The 26,612-nt window shown below is 37.4% G+C and overlaps 2 protein-coding genes across 10 annotated transcripts in view; one reads left to right on the top strand and one right to left on the bottom strand.

Annotated features, from left to right (window-relative positions):
* Nucleotides 1-19,314, top strand: part of TASOR (transcription activation suppressor) — a 50,390-nt gene extending 31,076 nt beyond the window's left edge. Inside the window, exons 15-24 of one of the 4 annotated variants that reach the window (XM_054694746.1) lie at nucleotides 1,374-1,780; nucleotides 3,716-3,854; nucleotides 4,995-5,054; nucleotides 9,075-9,886; nucleotides 12,476-12,598; nucleotides 13,285-13,444; nucleotides 13,778-13,886; nucleotides 15,452-15,630; nucleotides 15,816-15,980; nucleotides 16,834-19,314. In XM_054694746.1, coding sequence (XP_054550721.1) covers nucleotides 1,374-1,780; nucleotides 3,716-3,854; nucleotides 4,995-5,054; nucleotides 9,075-9,886; nucleotides 12,476-12,598; nucleotides 13,285-13,444; nucleotides 13,778-13,886; nucleotides 15,452-15,630; nucleotides 15,816-15,980; nucleotides 16,834-17,363 — 2,684 coding nt within the window. In that variant the 3' untranslated portion in view covers nucleotides 17,364-19,314. Of the gene's footprint in view, nucleotides 1-1,373; nucleotides 1,781-3,715; nucleotides 3,855-4,994; nucleotides 5,055-8,951; nucleotides 9,887-12,475; nucleotides 12,599-13,284; nucleotides 13,445-13,777; nucleotides 13,887-15,451; nucleotides 15,631-15,815; nucleotides 15,981-16,556 lie in introns of all 4 variants that reach the window. The other 3 variants (XM_054694751.1, XM_037530817.2, XM_037530818.2) reach the window with 3 other exon arrangements.
* The window catches only part of CCDC66 (coiled-coil domain containing 66), a 65,990-nt gene continuing 55,902 nt past the window's right edge, over nucleotides 16,525-26,612 (bottom strand). For 4 of the 6 annotated variants that reach the window (XM_054694754.1, XM_037530819.2, XM_037491329.2 and 1 more), the window contains 6 exons: nucleotides 25,551-25,619; nucleotides 21,221-21,717; nucleotides 20,700-20,740; nucleotides 19,982-20,211; nucleotides 19,476-19,594; nucleotides 17,465-18,625 (listed from right to left, as the gene is read on the bottom strand). In XM_054694754.1, the coding sequence (XP_054550729.1) occupies nucleotides 18,533-18,625; nucleotides 19,476-19,594; nucleotides 19,982-20,211; nucleotides 20,700-20,740; nucleotides 21,221-21,717; nucleotides 25,551-25,619 (1,049 nt within the window). In that variant the 3' untranslated portion in view covers nucleotides 17,465-18,532. Of the gene's footprint in view, nucleotides 18,626-19,475; nucleotides 19,595-19,981; nucleotides 20,212-20,699; nucleotides 20,741-21,220; nucleotides 21,718-25,550; nucleotides 25,620-26,612 lie in introns of all 6 variants that reach the window. The other 2 variants (XM_054694756.1, XM_054694760.1) reach the window with 2 other exon arrangements.

Raw genomic sequence — 26,612 nt, 5'->3', positions numbered from 1 at the left:
TTGCTGTGCCTATTTACTTTTGCGTACATGGCTGATTTCATGCTACAAAAGCACAGTTGGGACAGATTGACTGTATAGCCCACAAAGATAAAGTAATTGACTACCTGATCTTTTACAGAAGATAATGACCAACTACTGCACATCAAATTTCTGAATTGTGTGACTTAAGTTATGCTACTAATCAGAGTTCCTGTCCCTTTCTAGTCCTTTAATTTTATAATTGGAAAAATACAACATAAAATGTTGAATTTTAGGATTTTGCTCAGTGAAAGGAATCTTCTGATCATTAAGAGCCTGCAACAAAATTTTTTCCACCCTAAGGCTCCAGTAATATATTTCTCTTTTTATTTGTTTTGTTTTAGTTGACATAAATGGGAGACTATTGTCTTGCATGTATGTTTCACTATCACAAGTAATTTAAGTAATTTTTTCATCGAGATTTTAAAGATTTTTACACTATTCTCTAAACATGTGTTCCATTGCATTCAGGGATTTTATTTTATTTTATTATTTTATTTTTTTAAGATTTATTTATTTTTATACAAGAATTGGGGTACAGGCCAGATTTGCGGGAGGATGAGAGGATTCACCAGAGACAGAGCAGGGAACAGAACAGGCAGACGGACGGACCGAAGTCCACTGTTGAGGGGAGCAGTGGGCGAGACAGGAGAGGTCTATCCCGCCATGTGGGTTTCTCCCTGGCCGGCCGGGAATCGAACTCATGTTGTATGTTTTCAAATTCAATAAGTCTCAGAATTGACTAGATTAGCCAGATCATTGTCCTTACTAAATAGTTCTTTAAACTTTTTTTTTTAAAGATTTATTTATTTATGTATAGAAGAACTGGGATACAGGCCAGAGGTGTGGGTGGTGAGAGGATTCACCAGAGATGGTGGGGAACAGAACAGGCAGATCGACTGAAATACACTGCTAAGGAGAGCATCAGGCGAGTCGGGAGAGGTCGGCTGAGCCATGTGGGTAGCTCTAGTACATTTTAGTGTATTCTGCATTTCCTCCTATCATTTTGCAAAAGAGCAATTGCAGATGTTTGTTGTCAAGATCCTGGTTAATAAGGATTTTAGTAGTAGAATTTAATAATATGATTATTAATATACATCCGTATTACCAACATATGTGAGCTCATTTTTCCATTAACAGCAGTTTCACATTAGGAAAGTAAACTTATGTAAGGGGAATTTTTGCAAAATTTTAGGTCCAGCTATATTTGTAAAGTAAAGATGGATGTACTAGTAAAAGATAAGCCAGTAGTTTTAGTTTCTGTACCTAAATATGTCTTAGGATAATTAATTTAAAATTAATTTTTAGGATAATAATCAAAACTTAGAGATGACTTTTCTTTCTTTTTTCTTTAGAGTCTCCGCAGCATGTTGGCTCACTTGGGCATGATGCTGATTTGAGACAGCAGCAGCAGGATACCTCTAATTCTGGCTCTACTGACATCCACAGGCTGTTTAATTGGCTGTCAGAAACACTAGCAAATGCACGTCATTCTGATGCGTCCCTGACAGACACAGTGAACAAAGCCTTAGGATTGACCTCTGATGAGGCCTATGAAGAACTGAGACAAAAGCATGACTTTGAGTTGAACTCCACCCTGGACAAAAAAGAATATGAACAGTCTACTTGTGCAAAAATTGAAAACACACATTTTAAGGGTACTCAGAGCCCATTGTTAGACGTTGCTATATCATCTTTAAAGTATCCTGTTGCTGTTTCTATCAGTGAAGTAGGCAGTGACCACAAACTACATTTGAAAGAAGTAAGCAAGTCTGATTATTTTTTTGTGAATGTGTGGAAGGGAGGTGTGGTTGTACTTATGTGAGCTTTTTCCTTTTTTAAGAAAAAATAAAATACAGTAAATGTATCTGTCTAGTATAGTATTTTTAAATGATTTCTTGTTACAGAGGTAGAGGGCCTCCCTGGTGGCCTAGAGATTAAGTCTAGGTGCTATCACTGCTGTGGCCTGAGTTTGATCCCCGTCCAGGGAGCTGACCCACATATGGCAGAGCAGACCCTCCTGTCTTTCCCAGTGCTCCCCTTAGCAGTGTATGTCAGTCAGACTCCTGCTCCACACTCTCTCTGTTTTGGGGGAATCCTCTCACCTCAACCCGCACCTCTGGCTTACACCCCAGCTCTTCTGTGGGCAAAAAATAAAGATAAAAGTAGACATGCCTAAGTTAAGGCTGGATAAGTTCAGAATTGTCCTTTTCTGGAGTTGACTGTGTATCATTTCATAATAAAATGGAATCCTCAAAACATTGACTTTCTGATGGTAGTACAAGAACCCAAAAATGAGGCAAATGCAGTAACTGAGGTCACTCTACCATTGTTTAAACTACTTTTTATTCTTATGCAAATAGGAATGGAAATGGATGATCTTTAAGATTTCCTCTGAGGAAATCTGAGATTGTTAGCCTTGATTGACAGGGACATTCACTTTATTTGTGATATGTGTTTAGAGCACTGATATCTAGCTGAGAAGTATCTTTATCTCCCCTAGGAAGTGGTGTATATAACTGGGGAATAATACCAGTGTGGTACCATATTTGTAAAAGTGTATTTCTAACTTATTCTTTTCTCCATTTTTTCCTCCCCTACCTTCTCTTTTTTCTGAAGATTTATTTATTTATGCATATAAGAGCTGGGGTGTGGACCAGAGGTGGGGGGTCTGGGGCATAGAGAAAATTCACCAGAGATAGAGTGGGGAGCAGAACAGGCAGATTGACTGAAATAAATGCTAAGTGGTGTAGCAGGGGTGGTTACTACCTGGCCAGGGATCGAACTCATGCTACAGTGGCTGTGGATAGCTTCACGATGCTGAGACTTAACCTCTTGCGCCACCAGGGAGGCCTCCTTCCCTGTCTTTTTTTTTTTAAAGATTATTTATGCATATAAAAACTGGGGTACAGGCCAGAGGTGTGGGGGCTGAATTCACCAGAGACAGAGCGGGGAACAGAACAGGCAGATCGACTGAAATACACTGCTGAGGGGAGCAGCGGGCGAGTCAGGAGAGGTCTGCTGCGCCATGTGGGTAGCTCCCTGGCCAGGGATTGAACTTGTGCTGCAGTGGCTGTGGATAGCTTCATAGGTTGCATATTAACCCCTTGCGCCACCATGGAGGCCCCCCTTCCCTGTATTTGAATAAAGTAATGTCATGCATATTCCCAGCCATTCTCCAAGTAATTTTTAGATATGTATTTATGGTGAAGATGATGGCAGGAAGCTCACTTAGGGGGAGATTTGTAATGGAGGCACTACTAAGTTAACAACTGTTCATACATCCTATGTGATTAATGTTTTAAATCACATCAGTGGAACATGGGCCAAGCCAGCCCACTGCCTGTTGTAACTAAAGTGTTACTGAAACACAATGATGTCCGTGAGTTTAAGTATTGCTTATTGGCTGCTTTGGTGCTACAGTGGCAGAACTTGGTACCTGGCCTGGAAGCATAGAAATAATATTTGCTTCTTCACCAAAATTGTTTACCAACCTTTAGTCTAAATCAGCATCAAATTATGTTTTGAGGAAGAAAATTGTTTTATTTTGAGATGTAACTATCATACTTTACCACTCTGGTTTTACGTACTTTCAATGTTTAAATTGAAATTTGTAAATTTGCTGTGGAAAAATAGTTGTTTATTTTTGACATTAAAATTAGTCGCAATTTATTGAATATTAACTTTTAATTTTTAGGACCCAAATTTAATTAGTATGAATAATTTTGAAGATTGCAGTTTATGTCCCATTAATCCCATTGACTATGGATTCCATAGACAATCTAAGTCAGATGTTGAAGAGACTGAGATACACTGGAAACTGATTCCAATTACAGGTAAGAGCAAGTTAGGTTTGCTTTGTTTACTAACAGTCAGTTTCCTGAAGAACCCTTATCTCACTTGGTTCTGACATCTTAACTCTTATTTTGAGCAATGTAACTGTTCTTCAGTGGTTTTTGCTGTTCTTGATCAGCATGAGTAAATATTTGAAAAAGAGTCTAATAGAAACAGGAATTTAAAGTGTACATACTCTCCTTATGGAGTATAGGATGCAGATTTCAAATGAAAATTGTTGGCTCGCAGAAATTGACTTTCTAACAAGGTAAGGTAGCTATACAGATGAAATGGTCTTTCGGGCAGCCAATTAAATGCTGTCATCTCAAATTAATAGAGTAAACTTGACTAAACCAGTGGTCATCTGAGGTTGTCATGTTGAGGTTCATTTTTCTAATATTGGATTTTCTTAGAGAAATTAAATCATTGTGGAGAATGACTTAAAATGATCAAATATCTTCAGAGTGCTTACTGAACCATAGGACAAGGATAGTTGAGCAAATGTTGAAAGGTCATTTTATAGTATTGTGATTTTTCTATGAAAACATGTCTACACACATACATCTTAAGACCCCAAGTTCTTAGTCATCTTTATTGTATTGGCTAAGCATTTTTGAAAATATTTCCAGAAAACATCTTTACATTTCTTAGACAAAGAACAAACAAATTTTTGCTAAAAAAAAAAAAAAAAGATAGACTGGCTTATGACTTAGAGCTACTGAGTGAATCTCAGAAGATGAGTTCCCATGGGCTTCAGCACCATTCTTTGCTTCGTATCTTACCAGAGAGGGCAAGAGGTCTGGAGGTGATGGTACAGAGGCAGCTGTTACCTATGATCTGGAGACATGGGGTTGAGTGAGAGCAAGAGAATAAGGAAGTAGCAGGTGGTTATCTTAACCTGTCTCATTTAAACACCTTCATTGTTAATGTTCAGAGCCATGTGGAGGCACATCTAGGTGTCGGCATTCCAGCATCACTTGAAAGGAAAGCAACCTCCCATTTCTAAATGACACTTTGGGATTATTTTAGGCAACAGAAAGAATATGCTTGCATTCATTAACATTTGGGGTTATTGGAAAGGGGGTTAATAGGTATCACCAATATCTGAAGAGTCTACAAGTCTAACAGATACTTTCCCTCAGGAGGAAATGGAAGAAGCCCGGAAGACCAGCTGGGGAAACATGGTGAGAAACAAGCACCAGGTGAGAAGGTTTGCTTTGCTTTTCCTTCCCAATGTGTCCTTCTTCACAATTGCTACTTTGTATTTCTGGACCTTGTTAATAGGGCATCATTTTAAGCTCTGTTAATTACTGGGCATTTGGACAATATATTGTATTTAAATTATTGATTTTTATCAATTATTCTTATACAAAAGACTGTTCAGAAAAGTCACTGAATATTCATATAGATTGTTTTCTTCACCTGGAATACCAGAATATTTTTCATAATCTATTTCTGCAGATTTATCTCATCAGAAATAGTCTTCCAGATTTCTTTTAAAATTAAAAAGATGTAGGGCTCCCCAGTGGCACAGGGGTAGGGGTTAAAGACTGCGCTGTCAAGCTATTGCCAGCCACTACAGCACAAGTTCGATCCCCGGCCTGGGAGCTAGCCCACATGGCGCAGCAAACCTCTCCTGACTCGCCCACTGCTCCCCTCAGCAGTGTATTTCAGTACGCCTGTTCGGCAACCTGCTCTGTCTCTGGTGAATCCTCTCACCCCCCACACCTCTGGCTTATACCCCAGTTCTTGTATGCATAAATAAATCTTTAAAAAAATTTTGAAAGGTGTAAAAAAAATTTAAAAAGGTGTGAGGGGAGAGGCCATTTATCTTTAGGTATATTATTCCTAATTTTGAATTTTTTGACCCAGTTCTTCTAACTGTAAAGCAAAATTCAGCAGATACTTCATTTTTAAGAAATCTACATTTATTCGTTGGCTTTTCAGTAAGTTTAAATCCTTGAGGGGTGTAGTATCACGTAGAGTCTGTGTCCTATGGTCTTAGCAGGAAGGTTGCTTCAGAATTTGGTGCAAATTGCCAGTTTCCATGGGCACACATTACGTTCCCCAGAATACTCATTTTATTTGGTTTGTCACCAGAAGTCACTGTACTTCGCTTTGTATACTTGAGCACATCTCTTGCATAGACAGGATTCATTTTCATCTCAAGCATAAGTACCTTCAATTTTAAGAAAAGTTGTGTACTCCCTCTGGTTTTAGAGACCTGGCTTATAGCCAGCAAAAATGGTCATGGACCACAGCCTTCACCCAGCCATATTTTACTAGTCCCATTTCCAGCAGACCTCCAGAGAATAAAAAGATTAAGATAATTTCAGATTCCAGAAATATTTATAGATCTTACTGATTGGTTAGTTACAGTGGAGACGATTTCTTTTGTCTGAGCCACAGTGAATTCAACATCTCTGTAGATGGGCATAGGCATTATTTTCTTGGTTAGAGTTTGGTGCATGCTGGGTCTTTCATTTCAGTTTTGTTGTATCTTTTTCACAAATCTTGAAGGTTTTTTTTTTTTTTTTTGTAATTTGGAAGGAAGCTAAATGACTCTAATAAACCTTTACAGTTATTCCCTTCTTTAAAGAATAAGAGAATGTGAGTTATAATAATTTTCTTCAAGAAAATATTCATGCCTCCTGGGATAAGCTGTTTAAAACACACACACTCAGGAACAGCAGATACATGGCATAGGAAATCTTTAAGTCTGTGTGAATTTTTATATATGTATCCAACTTAAATGATCACCACTGAAATCAAAATGTAAACTATTTCCAGTATCCCATATCCTCCCAGTCAGTATTCTGTCTGCCTCCAGTAAGTAACCCAATAAGCTGACTTCTTTCACCAAAGATTAGTTCACCTGTCCTTGAATTTAACCTAAATGAAACCTATACATGTTTTGGGCTTTCACGCAACACTATGTTTCATCATATTTTGCTGTCAGTAATTCATTCTTAGGAGTAGTAGGTATCTTTTTTATGCTTCTAAATGTCCCGTTTGCACCTGAAGTTCTTACTTAGGATACCATCTATGTAGCTTGTGACCGAAAGTATAGATGTCTGAATGATGCTAGTTTTAGGGAACTCACCATTCCTTTTTCACTTAGAAGTCAAAGTACTGCTATGCTCGAGTGGAATCAGTTGAAAACAGGCACTATTATGGACATTGATGTATATATTTTAAAAGTACTTGTATGTTTAAAAGTACATTATTTTAATATACTTGTTGTAAAGTACATTTTTTAACTAACAAAGTTGTCAGTCCTAAAGTCATATAGTGGAAATTTGTACAATATAAGATTAGGTGGTGATCATTTATATTTTAAAACAGATTAGGTTTAGAGTTTTTTCATACAGCAAATTTCCCTTATGGATAGTTCAAATTGTATTTCAGCTTACAAAAATTCCTGTTATCCATAACACTTAAGAAATGAGCTTATTGGTCTGAACCATAGTTATTGTTTTGAGAGCAAGTATTTTTTTAAATACGTAATTCAGAACTTTCAAAATTATAGGGTATCCTCCTCAATCATTTGTTTTATAAGATACAATTAAAATTTTTTACTAAAATCAGACATTAATGTACACAATTAAGTACATAAATAACTTGAAAAGGTGTTTTCCACCCCTAATCCTGACATTTAGTTTTCTCCTGTGATCAGCCTGTGTTACAAAGTTCTTATGTACATTTCCAGACATTTAATGTGTGTACTAAAAACCCCATGTTGTAGATTTAAGGAGGGCATTCAGTATTTCTGAGTAACATTTTGGAGCATGAATTTTCTGGTTTATCAGTTTCATGCAGTTGTAACTCTTACCTTGGCACATTGTCTATTTTGTGCCTTTCTTCTCTCTCCTACTATCAGACCTGCTATGGTCTTACCCTGCTGACAGGTGCCTATGCAGTAGTTAAAAGGGCAGTGATTTATGGTAACCACTGGGGTTGGTAGAGACATATCACAAGCTGACTCTGCTGAGGTTGTTTAAACCCTTAGAAAGGTGTGAGTATTTTTCCTTTAGAAAGGAAAAATCAAAACTTAATTTTGAATAGAGAGGAAATGTTGCTATACTGTGTACATCCTGGAGCTTGCAGTGTATTTCAGTCAACCTCCTGTTCTGCACCCTACTCTGTCTCTGGTGAATTCTTTCAACCCCCACACCTCTGGCCCTTATCTCAGTTCTACACAAAAAATAATAAAACTTAACAAAATAAAAACTTAAAATAATAAAAACTGAAAAAAATGTAAACCATTCCATTAAAAAAAAAACATTGTGTTTGAATTGAATTTAGGATTTGTGTGGGGAGGGGATAAAGCATGATCTTATGGATTGAGCTAGTTGTCAAGAGTTAAACACTTACATTAGCATCATCTAGCTGAATGACCTTTTCATCTCAGATGGGGGTAGGGTAATAGCTGTCATGATTCCGCTTGGAATTATTTCTAAATAAAACAAAAATACATAGGAAAGCACTAGCAAAACTTACTGTTAATGCAGCTATGAAATGTCTTTTTCCTGTATTAGTGAGCTTTTTTCCCTTGATAAAGTCCCTAGCATTGTAGAAAAAAATCCACTGAGCAATCCCCCCTCCCCCCATATAGGAGAGCATATGAAAATCTGATATTAGATAAAGTTAATTATGCTAGATCCTGAATACAAATATTAAGTTGGCATCATTCTTCTAGCATTTCAGTTCGGTGTTCCTTCAGTTGACTTACACTGAAGGTTTTAATAATTAGAGGGTCTTATAGTAGACATGACTTGGCAAAGAATATGAGTTGAGCAAGGTGTTGCAACTGACCATCCTGATTAAAACATTTCTGTTAAAGTCAGCTATAAAGAGGTAGATAAGCAGAAATAAACAAATTGATTTGCTCTCTACTTATGCCAAATTGGTGCTTTGAATATTTCAAAAGAAATAACGAACTTGTTACTCCGGCTACTAAAATCCAGTGACCAGCCATAAAAGTCGGGCACATAGGAAATAAAGTTCACAGCATTATTTGACGCTTTCTTAATAAGTTTTGTGTTTTTAGATGTTATCTTTTTCAATTGCCTTTATAATGATGCACTCTTTCTATATAGGTATGAAATCACCAGAAGAACAACTGGTGTGTCTGCCACCACAGGAGGCCTTTCCTAACGACCCCCGGGTAATAAGTAGGCAGAGAAGTTCTGATTACCAGTTTCCATCCTCTCCATTTACAGACACACTAAAGGGCACCACTGAGGATGATGTGTTGACAGGTCAGGTGGTGGCAGTGGAGGAGCAGTGTGTGCCAGCATCAGAACCGCCTGCAGTGAGCGAAACCACAGAGAGGACAGTTTTAGGAGAGTATAATCTCTTTTCTAGGAAGATAGAAGAGATTTTGAAGCAAAAGAATGTTTCATATGTCAGTAAGATTTCTACACCTGTATTTTCAACACAAGAGAAGATGAAACGGCTCTCTGAGTTCATATATTCTAAGACTTCCAAAGCTGGTGTACAGGAGTTTGTAGATGGCTTGCATGAGAAACTAAATACTATTATTATCAAAGCATCAACTAAGGGTGGGAATTTGCCACCAGTCAGTCCTAATGATTCTGAAACTAAGATAGCATTGACTCCTCTGGCGAGGCATGTCCTACCGGTGTCTTCAAGTGACTTCAACCATAAACACTTCCTTGAGCCACTTTGTAGCGATACTTTGAAAGACACCATCTCTAATGAGCAACATTCCTCTTCGACTTTGGGTTTAACTGAAGAAGAATTGAACCAGCCACAGCATGTCACAGAGCTGATGGTGACTTCCGATCACACTGTACCTGGTGATATTGCCCGGGAACCAGTAGAAAAGGAAACAACAAAATCGCCCAGTGATGTAAATATTTCTGCCCAACCAGCTCTTTCAAATTTTATAAGCCAGCTAGAACCTGAAGTATTTAACAGCTTGGTTAAAATCATGAAAGATGTCCAGAAAAATACTGTGAAATTTTACATTCATGAAGAAGAGGAGAGTGAGCTCTGTAAAGAAATAAAGGTAACTAAAATGAAAAGGTAATGGTAATGCTACATAAAATTATCTTGAGTACGCTGTCTGTAACACTGAAGGTTTTGTATTTAAATGATCAGATATTTTTAATAATTTAATGCAGAATTAAAAGATCAGTAAACTCAACAAAGTTCAGAACCTAGGGTCTAAATATTTTAGAATTTAGAATCTATTTTATACTGTCTTTTAAAATTTTTTTATTGTTTTAAAAGATTTATGTATGCATACAAGAGCTGGGGTACAGGCCAGACATGCAGGGGGTGAGAGGATTCACCAGAGACAGAGTGGGGAACAGAACAGGCGAATTGACTGAAATACACTGCCGAGGGGAGCAGCAGGCGAGACAGGCAAAGTTTGCCTCGCCATGTGGGTTTCTCTCTGGCTGGCCAGGGATCGAACTCGTGCTGCAGAGGCTGTGGATTGCTTCATAGTGCGGTGCTTAACCCCTTGTGCCACCAGAAAAGCCCTGTATAGGTATTTGATTTTATAAAACAAATATATTTTATGTGTGTGTACAGGTATAGACATAGGTAACATTTGGACAAGAGATAAAATTATATTTGGAGCAATTAAAAGTTTAATATTACCAATTAGTGTTCCTTAAACTATGAAATTTTAATTCTATAATGGAATAGGTTTTATAATGGCCTTAGGTTTTAAAATAATTGGCCGCTCCCATTGATGGACTTTACTTACCATGACTAGAGTCTACTTCTTTCGTTAGAAGTAGAAGGGACTATTAAATAAGTGACTTAACACCAGTGTGGCCCAGAAACTCAAATGCTGCTGACATACCCTGAGCCTTTTGTCAGTTTGGGCACTACGGATGACAGCGTGTTTCATGTTATGTTCCCATGAGAAAGTAGAATGGAGGAAGCGAAAGAGTCCTCAGTGTGTCTTCTCCACTAAATTCTCTGTGGTTCCTTGGAAGAATGAAACAAGACTTACTGGGTATCTTTGGTTGCATTTTTTGCCCTTTATGATTAAATTGTAGAGCTGCTCAGATTTTTTCTACCCCCAACATTATTTTTCCAAGCATAGCACTCTTGGGTTATAGATGCAGGTTGGTGTGGAGCTAGGTGAGAAAATAGGTTGGGCATTACTCCACTGTCCCCCTCCCCCTTTTATTAACTGATTGTAACACACGGGAAATGCATTTGTTAACAGAAAAAATGATGCTTCAGCTCATTTTGGCATAAAATTATTTGTTAATTACATAGGATAAGAAATCTGATGTGAAATCAGATTGGAACTGTATCAATATGCATTGGGAAATTTCCAGCAAAATTATTACAGTAGAATAAAATGCTACAACTAAAAATTTTAAGCTTCCTGAATATTTTTGCAATTTAATTTGTTCTTGAATGAGTTAGTTAAGCTCCTTAATGTAAAAGACATAGGAGAAATTACAAGCAGCCCTGAAATTTACCCAGAAACATCAGAAGTTAGAGCAAAACCAAAGAATGTAGAAGATGCTGCTTTAGTTCAGGGCTATGTGGAAAAACACTTTTTGGGGTGTGACATTTGTATTCAGCTGTTGAAAGCAGGAGACTCCTGGTTAAGCAAACGGGGTTTAGATTTATGGCTGTCATTAGCAGTGCCAATCTGGAAAATTAATCTCCTGTAATGAGGAATGTGATTTCTAGGATACTGTAGTTTGCTTCAGTGGGGGTTCCACCAGAAGGCAAAGAGTAAGGGAACTCCTCGTGTCCGTTCAAAGGTAATGCTAAGTCACCCGTATGGGACGTGTTAGATGGAAGAGTATTTTTTCTGAAGGTATACACTTGACAAACATGAGTGTATCTGTACACACTGAAGATCCCTATGAATGATTTGGGGTCTGTAGAGGAAGTAGTATGCAAGTAACATTGCTGCAGATAATCCTGGGCAAGCTTAGTGGAAAGTAAATGGGAGTGAGGTCGTAGTTAATAATTGGATTCTGAGTTGCACATAATAAGAAATGGAGCTGTGTTTAGAACCTGGGCTAATTTATTCTTTTTTTTTTTTTTTTTTTTTTTTTTATAGAGGCATGCTTTATTTATTTGTTTGCTGGTTTGTTTTGTTTGTTTGTTTATACAAGCACTGGGTACAGTCAGAAGTGCGGGAGGGAGGGTGAGAGAATTCACCAGAGCCAGAGCGGGGAGCAGAGCAGGCAGAAGGACCGAAGTACACTGCTGAGGGGAGCAGCGGGCGGCAGGAGAGGTCTGCGCGCCATGTGGGACCCTCCTCTGGTGGCCGGGGAGCAGCCGGGGATCGAACCGGCGCCACAGAGGCCGCGGGCAGCTTCGCAACCCAGCGCTCAACCGCTGCGCCACCGGGGAGGCCCTGGGCTAATTTATTCTTAAAATTCTTTGTTAGCCCATGGTGACGTTTACTTGACTTGGATTACATAGCATTGTAATATCATGGCCATTTAAGCACCTAGCTTTAAATTGTTCTATACAAAGATTGGATGATCTCTGAGGTCTTAGTATTCTAGTAGTTAGCTGTCAGCTTATCTTGCATTTCCAGTGTTAAATGGATGTTTGCAAAAAAATCTTTTTAATGTTGATTTATGTTTTTTTTCCCCTTTCACAGGAGTATCTTATCAAATTAGGCAATACAGAATGTCATCCAGAACAGTTTTTGGAAAGAAGATCAAACTTAGATAAACTATTGATTATTATTCAAAACGAAGACATTGCAGGTTTCATCCACAAGGTAGACTACTAAGTCAAACCCACTCCCTTATTTTAAAATCTTACTGTCTTTGGGATATTTTAAATATCCTCATTTTAAAGAAAATAAACTTTGAAGTTGGGAGTTTTAAGTCTTATGTGACCCATCCAAGTCTTTTTTTTTTTTTTTTTTAAATGGCAGTACATCATATCACTCAAATAGTCAAGAATGATTCCTTGAATGCCAGTGTGTCTGGCTGAATATTTATTTTTTTCTCATATTCATTTGTATGTCCCAAATAGGCACAACCTCTTTGTGTACCCCTATGTGAAGGCTGTCCTTTTCCCCTGGATTTGGAAGTGCCCCATCCAATCTTACAGAGTCTATCTCAAGCTCTCTTACCTTTTGAAGACTTTCTTGACTGTTTCAATACATAGGCTGTTCCCCTCGTCTGAATTTGACTGTACTTAGGATCAGACTGATTTCTCCGTTCTGTGTTTCCAGATCTTTTCCATAGTATTCTGTTCATGACAGGTGCTGGTGTATTAACAGTGGTTTATATATTTGTAAATAATGTTGGGAATATTTTTGTGTTTAGCTTTCCAGCAGCTACACGCCAGTAGAACCATAGTGTATGTTGTCAGATTTCTAATCTAAGTTACTTTACACTTGAGTCTGTTGGCTTAATCTTTCATATGTCCTTCTGTTTTTATTTGGTTTTTAAATAGGTACCTGGCTTGGTGACTTTAAAGAAGCTCCCCTGTGTTAATTTTGCTGGTGTGGATAGCCTGGATGATGTTAAAAATCATACATACAATGAATTGTTTGTATCTGGAGGTTTTATTGTGTCTGATGAATCCATTCTAAATCCAGATGTTTATACAATTGGTAAGATTTTTGTACTCTTGGACAAGTCTCCTCACTAATGATTCACTCATACTTGTTTTGTCTATTCTGCCACTCAAAAATAACTAGTATAGTTCCATCAGTTTCTTGAGCTTTTATTATCTCATTCTGTCATCCATACTCTTAGTCTGATATAAAGCAAGGCTCTATTTCCTGTGTTTTGATTGGATCAACATCTGGTTTTTGTCAACATGTTCATTTGTTTGTGTGGATGTTATGTTCTTAGATCTAAATATCAACAAACACTTGTTCCATAATTCAGTTGTGGAGTGGCATTTATTAAATTTTATATGACATTTATTGTTTTTATAACAGAGAGCCTTAAAAATTTTTTGACATTCCTTGAAGAACTTAGTACTCCAGAAGGAAAATGGCAATGGAAAGTCCATTGTAAATTTCAAAAAAAACTAAAGGAACTGGGCAGGTAAGATTGGAAAAATAATTATACAATGTTTGTTGATTTTAACATGTTCCCAAAATTTCTATTTTTTTGTTGATAGATTATGGATGCTGCCCAGTTTTCACAGGTATCCTTAGCTATCTGGAAGGAAATGTATATTGTAAATTATTGTAGCCTGTTTAAAAGTGGTATTTTTGTTCAGATAGAAACTTGAAGTTCTTTGTATGTATTTAGGTAAAATCTGTTTCCTCCACTAACACCACATTACCAAGACAAGGAATAACCTCGACATGGTGAGGGGGTTTGTGACTAAGGCTTATATCATTAGGTGATTTTTCTGTTGTGCCCAGAAGTCACTTCCGAAGATGTGATCCTTGGAACACTAGGCACTTGATTCTCCATATACAGAACGTAATTGGATGAGTTTGAGATACTGTTTAGGAATTGGTTTGTTTTTTTTTTTTTTAAATTGTGTGAACCAGTGTTTTTTATTGCTTAATTCTTCTCATGATAACCTGATGTTATTACCACTGCAGGGTACAGCCACCAGATCACCATAGTCCATCACTGAGTCCTTTGTGCTTTCCTTCCCTCTTTTCCTACTCGTAATCCTTTTGGATCCTTTAGTTTTATATTCAGTTTTCAAGAGTTAGTTTTTAAGGTTTTCTTTCTCTGGTTCTTAGATTGGTTTCTCTTTATTCCACATATAGAATACCATCCAGTATTTCTCTTTCTGACTTATTTTACTTCAGCATTGTCTCTTCTGACTCAATCCATGTTGCTGCAAATTAATATTTCATTGCATATATATATATGTACACACACATACACACCACATTTATCTACTCTTCTGTTTGGGGACTTTTAGGTTGTTTTCATATCTTGGCCATTGTGTCTCTGTGTGTGTGTATATATATGTGTGTGTGTGTATATATATATATATATAGTGCCACAAGCTCATAGGGGTGCAATTTTCCTTTCAAATTAGTGTTTTTGTGTTTTTTAGGTAGATACTTAGGAATGGAATTGCTGGCTCATATGGTAGATCTATCATTAGTCATTTACGAGACCTCTACACTGTTTTCCATAGGGTTTGGACCAGTCTACTTTCCCACTAGCAACCAGCATTTCTTCAGTTAGATCTTGACACTTTTTTTCTTCCTTACAGTAGCCAGTAATTTATTGAATTTTGTTGTGCCCTGAGGTATAGAAATAGCTTATAGCCATGTATTTTTTTTTGGTCCCTTTTCATGCATTTCGCTAAAGTCATGAGTTAGTATAGCTTAAAGAGAACTGGTTTTGTTATTTACTAAATAAAATGGGTAGTTGAGGTGTTAGACTAAACTGAATAGTAGGTGGCCATCATCAGGGGTTGCATCCAGAAAATATAAACCCTGCATTTATATGTAAGCTGCACAATCCCCATACTCCCTCTCAAGAAGCAATCCTGCATCATCAGGCTGTGAGCTAAGCAGTGCAGTTGTCTTCACTTGTCCCAGTTGACAAATTAGGGTTTTAATTTGAAGCAAAAATCTCCATACTAAATTTCAGAAATGCACATCTACATACCAACCTACTTATTTTCACAGATTGAATGCTAAAGCACTAAGTCTGCTGACGCTTTTGAATGTCTATCAAAAGAAACATCTAGTTGAAATTCTGTCCTACCACAACTGTGACTCACAAACTAGAAATGCTCCAGAATTGGACTGCCTTATCAGACTGCAGGCTCAGAACATACAGCAGAGACACATAGTCTTTTTAACAGGTAAAGAGTGAACTGTTAACCTTTCTACTCTGACTATAGGAATGTGGATGAAGGGATTTTATGGGGCTGTGGTGTGGCTGTTAGGCCCTGATTCTGATAATATGGAGGAATGTATTTTTGTTAGGGCCAGGCAAGGCATCATATATATTTTTTTTAATATTTTATACTCAACTTTTATAATTTAGAAAAGAATATCAAGACGCTTTCAAGTTATACAGATAATGGAATTGTCGTTGCAACTGCAGAAGACTTTATGCAAAACTTTAAAAATCTTGTGGGCTATCACAACTCACTCACAGAGGAAAACCCTCCACTGCTTGGTGCTAATGAGAATCTTGAGTCACAGTCAGGTAACTTTTCAGTAGTTCTTACTTTCTTTAAGGCAGAGAGAAAAAGAAATGGTTTTAATCTGTTACCAGATAAATGTCATTTTGAAACTACTCACCTCAGTGTAAAATAGCTTCAGGGGCAAGTATGTCATGGTGTTTATTGTTCATAGCTTGCACAAAATTACTCATTTTTATACTGTATAATCAATACAAGTTACAATATATTGCATATTATAGAGTAGGCATCTTCTCCCTCAGTATGAAAAGTGTATTACTCTATTGTTAGCAAAGGGGTTACTGTGTTTTTCAAAAGAATGACACCTGATATGGGGATATAACTTTGGGTTACTAGATCTCCCCAGGAATATAAAGCACTTTAATTACACAGTAGCAGGGAGAGCCGTAACTTCAGTCATGTATAAGATGGCCTCTGCTTTGGTTCCATGTTTTGCCTAAGTGAAGGATGTACTTTTGTTTCTCTTGTAAAGCAGAGCTGACCAAACATTTGATAGTTAAGTAGTAATCCAGTGAAGCCAGATGTCAAAATTTTTATTTTATATTTGTCTTGTCAAATACTGAATTACCGTATAACTTTAGATGCTGTATTGACATTAACCCCTTTGGAGCTGGGAGTTGGGATTTCCCAACATTAAACGTGAACACATTTCGCAGAAGCTTTTAGCATCGGATTATCTGGACATTCACACCTAGTGTGAGTGTTGTGACTAAGTGAACTTGTGGCAGAAGACCAAGCTTTAAGGGATTGTGGACTTGCAGACCCTGACGCATTATATTGTGTGAGTAGTGTATAATTTTAAAACTTAAACAAATTGTGTATTTCAATAGAGGAGGACTTTTTGTTTTTTAAATGTAGCTCTTTTAGAAAACGATGGAAAGGATGAAGAGGATATGTCTCTGGATTCAGGGGATGAAATCTCACATATAGAAGTATGCAGCAATTTTCATTCAGAAATATTGGCGAAAGAGACCAAAGGATCACGTGGAACAGATCAAAAAAAGAATATTCAAATTGAATTGCAATCGTCTCTTGACGTGCAAAAAAGTTTATTAGAAGATAAGACTTATCAAATTGATTTTGAAGAGAGAGCTTCTATCGATAAAGTATGCTCTGGAGGAGAGAACAGCAATTCATCTGAACAAGATTCATATAGCAACTTTCAGGTTTATCACAGTCAATTAAATATGTCCCACCAGTTTAGTCATTTTAATGTTCTCACTCATCAGACATTTCTGAGGACACCATATGCCCTTTCATCAAGTCAGTGTCAAGAAAGTGAAAATTACTTTGTATCTGCTTATACTCAAAGCTTGGATAGAGAGAAATCTCCATCTCCCTTAAGTTGGAAAAGTGGTTCTTCCAGGCCATATTCAAAAGAGAAATAACTTTTTTTTGAAATAGGTTATGGACTTTTTTCTGTTTCTTAAACGTGAATTAACAATTTATATTTCATTCTTTAAAAGGTTTCTTGTCCTTGTTTTTTTCCCTCTTTATTTAAATCATGATAGCCTGTAACAGTTGAAGCATCTGAAAATTGAAATAAATATATATATATTTTTAACATATATTGTACTTGAATTATCTCATGTTGGCACTTTGAAGTTCTACATTTATATGCCACCTGCACTTAGGCTGCAGACGGAAGCCTGTTTTTTAGATATAGGTCTAGATATTTGCAAAAGGGTAATACATAGCAATGGCTTTTTTCTTTCCTATGTTGGGTAGTAACTACTTTTGCTGAAATGACTATCAACTATTGTATTTTTGATTTACACTTTTGTAGTGTTTTTATACAGGTATAAGACAGCAATGTTTGGTACCTCAAGAGTTACCTAACAGTGCTGTTTCATTTAGATGATAAATGTATATAGACCGTAATGCCAAGCAGCATTATTTTTTATCCTCTTAGCATTAACCATGTAAAAATTACCTGTTGCTGAAATTTTGGTCAACCTTTTATTTGAAAGCATTTGATAATTATGATTTCTGACTGAACCAAATTCACTTTGATATTTTAAGAGATTTTTGACAACTTGGGACAAAGTATTTGTGACGGTCGTAAGCACTTAAATGTCAATGTGTTATGTACTAAAACAAAATTCACAGAACATTCAGATAACTGACTTGTAAACGAAAACTGTGCTAAAGTTAGAGAATAGGAATTTTCACATAAGCCTATGGGTTACAAGTTGGGATGTGTAAATAAAGTTAGACTTGTGGCGCTTAAAAGGGACCTGGAAGAGTTCTACCCTTTCAAATGTTTTTATGGAACAAAAGAACATTATGTATTTTAATTTATAAGCTTCATAAAAAGTGAAAGAATGTTGTCTGTTAACAGGGCAAAAAGTCCAGACTGAAAGGTAAGTAAGTAGAATGTGTTTTTTCAACTAAGCCTTTACAAAAGTGATTTATTATAAATATACAAAAAAAAAAAAAAAAAGTTTTACTACATAATGTACAAGTTTTGAATAATAAATCTAGCCTGTCTGAAATATAAAGTTAAGCAACAAGCACACTTTATAATTTGGAAGACAAATGTGAACGATTTGATATTCTACATTGAAAATGAAGGACTAAAATTCTCCTCTTGATTTGCAGCTAAAGGCATGAGGTTAGTTTCCAACTCTCTCTGCTTCTGGAGAAGGCCCTGAAATCATATTGATATGTTTAGTAATCTTCAACAAACTTGCAAATTATTCCCCTTTCACATTCCTGTCTTGTTTTTTAAAGATATGTTAAGAGCTCAGATACTTGCTCACAGCTTAAAATGTATGTTGTTGAATTTAATCACACACAACTTTGCATATTCACCAATTGGGATGACTTTTCTTAAAGCCAAGTCCCTATGTGGGGTTCAGAACCCCCTGCACCCTAAATGCTGTGACAAACATGGGTAATCTCCATTAAGCGAGAAGTATAAAAAAAAACAAAACAAAACAAAAAAACCTTTGATTTTGAGTTAGATAAAACTAAAGTGGAGTTGGCAAATAAGAGCACAGTGAAAGAAAAATACCTGTAGGATCAATTTTCGAGCCATTTTTTTTTTTCCTCAAGCCAGGCAATTGGCAAAAAAAAGTTAGAGCCTTAAAATAGGAAATGTTTACCTCAGCAAATCACAATAATTGGTCTGGTAAGGTTATAAATTTACAGTGAATTATTCTCTGGGACTTGCGTCAATGTTTTGTTTCAGACACTGCCATTTTTTTTTTTTAAACCATGAACTGCTTTTAGTGAGAACTTATTAAAGCATAATTGTGTATTTTTCTGCCCATTTTTAGGGCGTTATTGATCATGTATGTGATTTTCGTTCAATAAAATTGTCTAAATATTTGATCTGTGTCATGCTTTTCACACTGGAAAAGTCGTGTTTTATTTCTATTCAATAGATACAAGTTTTTAAGCATCACATAAATCATGTAAAGAACTTAAGGCACTTAACTCAGCCTCTACTAGCCATACATGAATAAGCACATCCACACTTGTGGAAAATCTCATACCTGTCTCAATTCTGATAGCCCTCTAAGGATTGCTTGCTGTCGATCTCTGTTTTTCACCAAGTTGGGATTAAGTAGCGGGTCTCTGACATGGTCAAATAGCTGTCTTTCGTGGTCACAGTCTGAAATGAAAATGACAAAAGTCTAATGTGATTTTTTTTTAAAGACTTACTTATTTATGCACACAAGAACTGGGGTATAGACCAGAGGTGTGGGGGGGGGGGCTAAGAGGATTCATCAGAGACAGAGCAGGCAAGGCAGGAGAGGTCTGCTACTCCCTGGCCAGGGATCAAACTCGTGCTCGCTATGGATAATAGCTGCATAGGTTGTGTCTTAACCCCTTGCGCCACCAGGGAGGCCCCTATCTAGCCTATGTGCTACAATTCATTAAACTTCCTCCCTGGGGAGAGTAATCTTTGTACTTACCCTTGTTGCGATGCTTTCTAGAATTGGGGACAGGAATACTAATAATCTGAATTCAGGATGGAGGGGTACTTATATTGACTTACCATGTGGATTTTGGTACTGAAGATCCTGGGATGAAGGCCTAGACAATGGTGCATCTGGATCAAGGTAATAGATCTCATTGGTTCGGACATAGGGAATAAAATGGGATGATTCAGAAAGCCCAGATAATTCTGTTTGACTGTCTCCTGAAATTAGATTCTCTCCTTCACAACAGTTTTTCTGAGTTTGTTGTATTCTGTTTTTCACTGCTGGAAGTGGTGGTGACTGGGGCCTGTAGTTTTCCCAAAAAACAATCAGGGATTAGCTTCAATACAGGGTTTTAAGCATATTTAGTTTTTAATCACATTTGAACTTATGCTAAAATGCATCTGTAACAATTCCTTTTCCTAACAAAATGCTGGATCCCAATGTTTCTTTTTATATATAAAAAGAAAATACTGAACTAGACAACTCTATACCAGCTTGTTCAAGCAGACAGTTGAAACATTCGATTCTCCCATAGGAGGTAGGGCTCTCAAACCCCTACCAGCTATTTCTTCTCCTTCAGCCTAAGTAAAATGTCTAGTCCACCGTTGAAGGAGCTGGAAAAATCAAAACGGTTGAGCTACATCTGGATATAACAAAACACCACATTTCTGCCTAGGGTGCTTAAGTCCAGTCCAACTTGGGCCTTTAAACCTGCAAGTTATTGTTACCTTCTTCATATACATATATGCTTGGTCTCACCTAGTGTTTGAACAAATACTTTGTACCACATACCTTTCCTTGCTGAACGAATTGGTATTCACAGCCTCTTCTTCCTAAAAGATTGATAAATATGGAAAGGAATAATGATTTCCATATGTCCCCACATTTGTAGTGGCAACACTGAAATATCTAAGGATATTTGAGTATAGTGAGTAATGGGACAAAGACTTATTTTCACAGAGAGAACCCCTCTAATTGCTAATCTTGTAAGTTATTCTCCATATAGATAATAAATGAGTTTTGACTGGGAATTTGGGAAGCAGCAGTCATCATTACAGGATTTAAGCATTACTTTTTCTGCAAAGGACCTGATGGTGAATGGTTTTCGCTTTGTGGGCCGGCCATACAGTTTTTAACCCAACTACTATGAACAACTCTGCTGTTGTACTGCAAAGCCAGCAGTAGATAGTATATGAAACAATGAGGATGGTTATTCACACAGAAGTGTCTTATTAAAAGCATGCATAGAGGGAATTGTGTTTTTAATCTAGAGACAAATGCTTTAAAATACATTTTTAAAGATAGAATGTTACCTTTTTTACTAGTTGCCACCTGAACTTTGACTCACTGTCTTGAGGTAAGTGAAGAACTTCTGGTGAAGTGCCTCTATTTTGAGAGAGGTGTCCGGGATTGTTTCTTTCTAACAAATGAAGCAGTTCCATTTGCCGCCTTACTTTTTTTTCTTCTCTCTCCTTTTGCAGCTGTTTGGGGTACTTTTCTGATGCTGGAATATACCTTTTGAGTGGTTTGTTTATATTCCATTCAGGTCGTTTAGAACATTTCTTCATATGTTTCATTTGTTTCTCTGTTCTTGTGAACGGATCATAATACTGGTCATTATACCAACTATTCTCTTTTTCTAAGTTGGCTCCTTTATCTTGACTTATTAGCTCTTGCTTGGTTTTTTTTGCATTAAGCTGTTCATTAAAATCTGCAGGTATTTCTGGAGATGAACAATATATAATGTCCTTCTGTAGTAATGATCCACAGTGTGATTCTGCATTGGTGAATATTCCTATATTTAAATCATCTTGAAAAAAAAAAAGTTTAGATGATTTTTTTTAAATTGTGGTAAAATATAACAACTTAGCCATTGAAGCCATTTTTTTCAGGGGCATTAGTTTTATTTTGACATTGCTACCCACCGAACAACTCCTTTTCTCCTTCCTCCAGTCCCTGGAAACTACCATTTTACTTTCTGTAAGTTGAGTCATATAGTATTTACCATTTATGACTTCCTTATTTTGCTTTCCTCAAAGTTCATTCATCTTATTGCCACAAATTCCTTTTTAAGGTTGAACTATTGATTACCCCCGTGTCTGCGTGTGTATGCTACATTTTATGTAACTATAGAAGGACACTGGGGTTGCTTCCACCTTTTGGCTACTGTGAATCATGCTGCTATCAACACTGGTATCCAAATAGCTTTTCAAGACCTTACTTTAGTTCTATTTACCCTGAGATGGGATTGCTGGGTCAAAATCTTATTTTTAATTTTTTGAGTATCTGTCAGTTTTCTACAGTGATTGCACCATTTATGTTCCCATCAGCAATCCAAAAGGGTTCCAATTTTTTCTAAGCCTCCATTTAGCTTACAGAAATCCTGTGCCCACTCCTTATTTCAACTTCTCTGTCAAGCTCCACTCTACTTTTCATCTCTAAGAATTTGCCAACCACAGCTGAATTTTCTCACAAGAGGAACTAAACAATTTTTGTGTCTCCTTGCACAAACCCTCTCTTCCTATGTTCAGTTTACTTCACTCAGCATGTCATCAAGGATCATCCATGGTTCATTCTGAGCATCACATAATATAACCCCCTGTAAAAAACAAAGCTTTCCATAGGACTCTCTTAGCTATCACTGAAAATGTAAAGCCCATATGTAATGTCAGCTTAATATATATATAAGAATTCTTCTGAGAAAGTTTCAGTTTCTCAACAGTGATACAAAATTTCATCACAAGCAACTGAAACAATCACGTGATGCTTTCTGGCTCTTTGAAATTACCAAAAGTACATAAACAAGAGGATCTGGAAAATGCCTCTAATTCCCCTCTGAGTAGAATCAAGTTTTTAGGGAAGCATTACTAATGTGGTAAAATCATACTGCATTACATACTTTTAAGGTCATGTCATATACCATTATGCTGTGCCTGCAGACCATCTTTAAGAAAACAATGAAAGGTTTCATGTGATTTTCAATGTTCATTGATGCACTTGGCTGTCAGTTGTGAAAAAGCTGAGCAATAACCTTGGAAAGACTAACATATTACAATTTGAAATTCATTACCTAATGAAAGAAGGTGATCTAGGTTGCATATTTTAACAGTCGAATTACAAATTGGATGTGTTATTCAGGCTAAAGCTGCTGCTGCACTAAACATTAATAAGGCTGCCCAACCTGTGTCATTGTCATACTGGCTATCTCTTCCTTTGCCACTCAGACCCATTTTACACCTTTCTCCACCCAGCGCTCAGCCCTGGCAAGAACCATGTTAAGGGGTTTCTGGATTCTCTGATTTCTGTTTCTGTCAATAGGATTCACAGATTAAAAGGGAGGGATAACAGTTAAGTCAGGATGTATATTCCATTCTACTGGTTGATTCCCTGACCGTCCCTTTAACAAGGGTTCTTTTCAAGGTTTCCTTTACACAATGCGTATTCTTCTAGTCTCAGTACCAAACAAACAGTTCAACTGCTGCTACCACCAAAGCAAATGCACATGCTATGGGATTTTTTCACAGCCACTCCTTTAGAAACTAGAGTCCCGTTTGAGGGCCTCCCTCCCTGGTGGCGCAGGCTGTTGAGTGCAGCATTGTGAAGCTGTCTGCAGCCTCTGCAAGCGCTGCTTCATTCATGGCTGGCCCGAGAGGGTCCAACATGCCGCCGCAGACCTCTCCTGTCTGGCTCGCTATGCCCCTCCAGCAGTGTATTTCATTAGTCTGCCTGTTCTGCTCCCCACTCTGTCTCTGGTGAATCCTCTCACCCTCCCAAGCATCTGGCCTGTACCCTGGTTCTTGTATAAATTAAAAAAAAAAAAAAAAAGGCCCCTTTGAGACTCTAATTAAATTTCCATAATTAGTGATTCAATGGTAATAACCATAATTTGACTATCTTAAAGATTTAATTTCACTTCCCTTTAACTGATGTGTAGGATTAATTTTCTAGACATAGGAAAAGGACTAAACCAGACTATTAAAGCTTAAGAGTAATTTCAGGTAAGCAGTTGCACTGGCAAGCTACTTTACCCCACACTTCCCTTTTCAAGGTCTCTTTCTAATATGAGTAATCTGGTGTTTCACTGACAGTCTAAGATTAATTGGCAGAAAACAGACTACATGTTAAGGAATGGATGCCTTAATTTAAGACATTTTGGGTTGAAGATCTATACTATCCAAATTCAATGGCTTCTCTAATACTCAGAGGAGTATTAACTCCTTATTAACTCAATTGCTTTTTGCCTCTTAAAGTTACCAGAGGATTCCCAACGACCAAAAATTACCAACCGGAGGGTCCCATTAGTTTTAAAAGTAAAAAGACAACCAAAACACCTCCCTGGTGGCTCAGGGGTTAAAGTCTCAGTGCTATCAAGCAATCACTAGCCACAGTAGCATGAGTTCGATCCCGGCCAGGGAGCTAACCCACATGGCACAGCAGACCTCTCCTTATTTGCCTGCTGCTTCCCTCAGCAGTGTACCTCAGTCAATCCGCCTGTTCTGTTCCCCACTCTGTCTCTGGTAAATCCTCTCACCACCACCCTGCACCTCTGGCCTGGTTTGGAGGACGGAAAGGACTAATTGCAAGCAGACCTATGTTAAAGTTACTCAGCATGGATACTATCTATGTAAAACTTGAGTATATGAAAAGATGCTCAATATGATTAGTCACTGGGGAAATGCAAATCAAAACCACAATACTACACCACCATGAGTAGTAGTATGGGTGAGGATGTAGAGAAAAGAACCCTCATACCTTGCTGGTGGGAATGCCAAATGGTGTGGTTGTTTTGAAGAGAGTTTTGTAGTTGTGAAGATGCGAAACATACAGAGTTACTGCATGACTCAATAAAGCTACCCTTCTCTCCCTAGAGACGTGAAAAACATGTCCACACAAAAACCTGTACGTACCTGAATGATCAGACAGCATAATGATAATAGCCAAAAGCAGAAGTAACCCAAATGTCTACTGATGAATAAACAAAATATGGATATACCCATAAAATAATCCATGATACAAAGGAATGAAGTATTGACATGCTATAACATGAATGAACCTTAAAACACAAGATTCAAGGGCCTCCCTGGTGGCACAATGGGTTAAGCACCGCACTATGAAGCAATCCGCAGCCTCTGCAACACGAGTTTGATCCCTAGCCAGGGAGCTACCCACATGGCATGGCAGACCTCTCCTGACTCACCCGCTGCTCCCCTCAGCAGTGGATTTCGGTCGATCTGCCTGTTCTGTTCCCCACTGTCTCTGCTGAACCCTCTCACCGCCCCCCGCATCTCTGGCCTGCACCCCAGTTCTTATTATGCACAAATCTTTAAAAAAAAAAACCACACAAGATTCAAGACACGAAAGAGAACATACGGTATTCTAATTATATGAACTATCCCTAATACACAAATACAGAGAAATAAAAACTGAATTGTATAAAAAAATGAATTGCATCCTTCAAAAGGATTTTAATTTTGCTGTATGAATTATTTCTCGATAAAGTTATAATGGGAGGAACCCCTTACCAAAACCAAGAAATCCCTTTATTTTCTAACTCTTACCAAGTCAATAATTACTTTAATTTTAAATTGAACTAAACAGTAACTAAGTAAATTTTAAATCAAATCACAATTTCTAAATGAATACCTGTTTGCACACCAGTATCCTTCTTGGGCGAGGTCGTAGAATTGATTTTACCACTGATTTCATCCAAGCCTGTTTTGAATTTGAAATGTTGTTAATGGATACATTATACTCCACTTGTATCAACTAGTAAAATATCTGATAAAATGACAGTTCAGGAACATTAATAGAAATTATGTATAGCGCAAAAAAATACACGTAAAGACTTCTGAGTCAAACATTATGAACATTGCAATGAAGGTTTACAAGGGCTAATTAAATCATTTTGCAAAAAGTTATCTGCACAATTATTTCACTGAATTTAGGAGATCACTTAAGATTTCTCTGTAGAAATGGTTATAAAAGTACAAATTTTACCAATTGTGAGTAAAATGCAAGAAAATTTACGTGAGGATACTGAAAAGTTTAACATTAGTTTTATTTTTTTTATTTTTTTAAAGATTTATTTATTTATACAAGCACTGGGTACAGTCAGAAGTGCGGGAGGGTGAGAGAATTCACCAGAGCCAGAGCAGGGAGCAGAACAGACAGACAGGCGAAATATACTGCTGAGGGGAGCAGCGGGCGCGGCAGGTAAGGTCTGCGCGCCATGTGGGACCCTCGCCCAGCGGCCGGGGATTGAACTGGCGCTGCAGAGGCTGCGGGGCAGCTTCGCAACCCAGCACTTAACCACTACGCCACCAGGGGAGGCCCTTAACATTAGTTTTAAAGCAATTTTTCAAATAAAGTATCTTTATGCATTAGTACAGATCTGTCTATAAAAAAAAAGTTAACAGATGTGCTGAGGGTATTTAAAAACAGGAAATTAATTTTTAAAGGATTTATTTATGCATACAAGAACTGGGGTGCAGGCTAGAGATGTGGGGGGTGAGCAGATTCACCAGAGTGAGTGGGGAACACAACAGGCAGTTGCACTGAAATATACTGCTGAGGGGAGCAGTGGGCAAGACAGGAGAAGTCTGCCATGCCTTAGGTCAGCTCCTTGGCCGGGGATCGAACTCTTGTCTCATTGGCTTGCAATAGCCTGATACTTGATAATGCTGAGACTTTAACCCCTTGTACCAT

Source organism: Talpa occidentalis, unplaced genomic scaffold (assembly GCF_014898055.3).
Source record: "Talpa occidentalis isolate TD23 unplaced genomic scaffold, MPIMG_talOcc4v2.1 talOcc4.10, whole genome shotgun sequence".
NCBI lineage: Eukaryota > Metazoa > Chordata > Mammalia > Eulipotyphla > Talpidae > Talpa > Talpa occidentalis.
The sequence above is the reverse complement of the archived record's forward strand: the minus strand, read 5'-3'. Positions and strand labels throughout refer to the sequence as shown.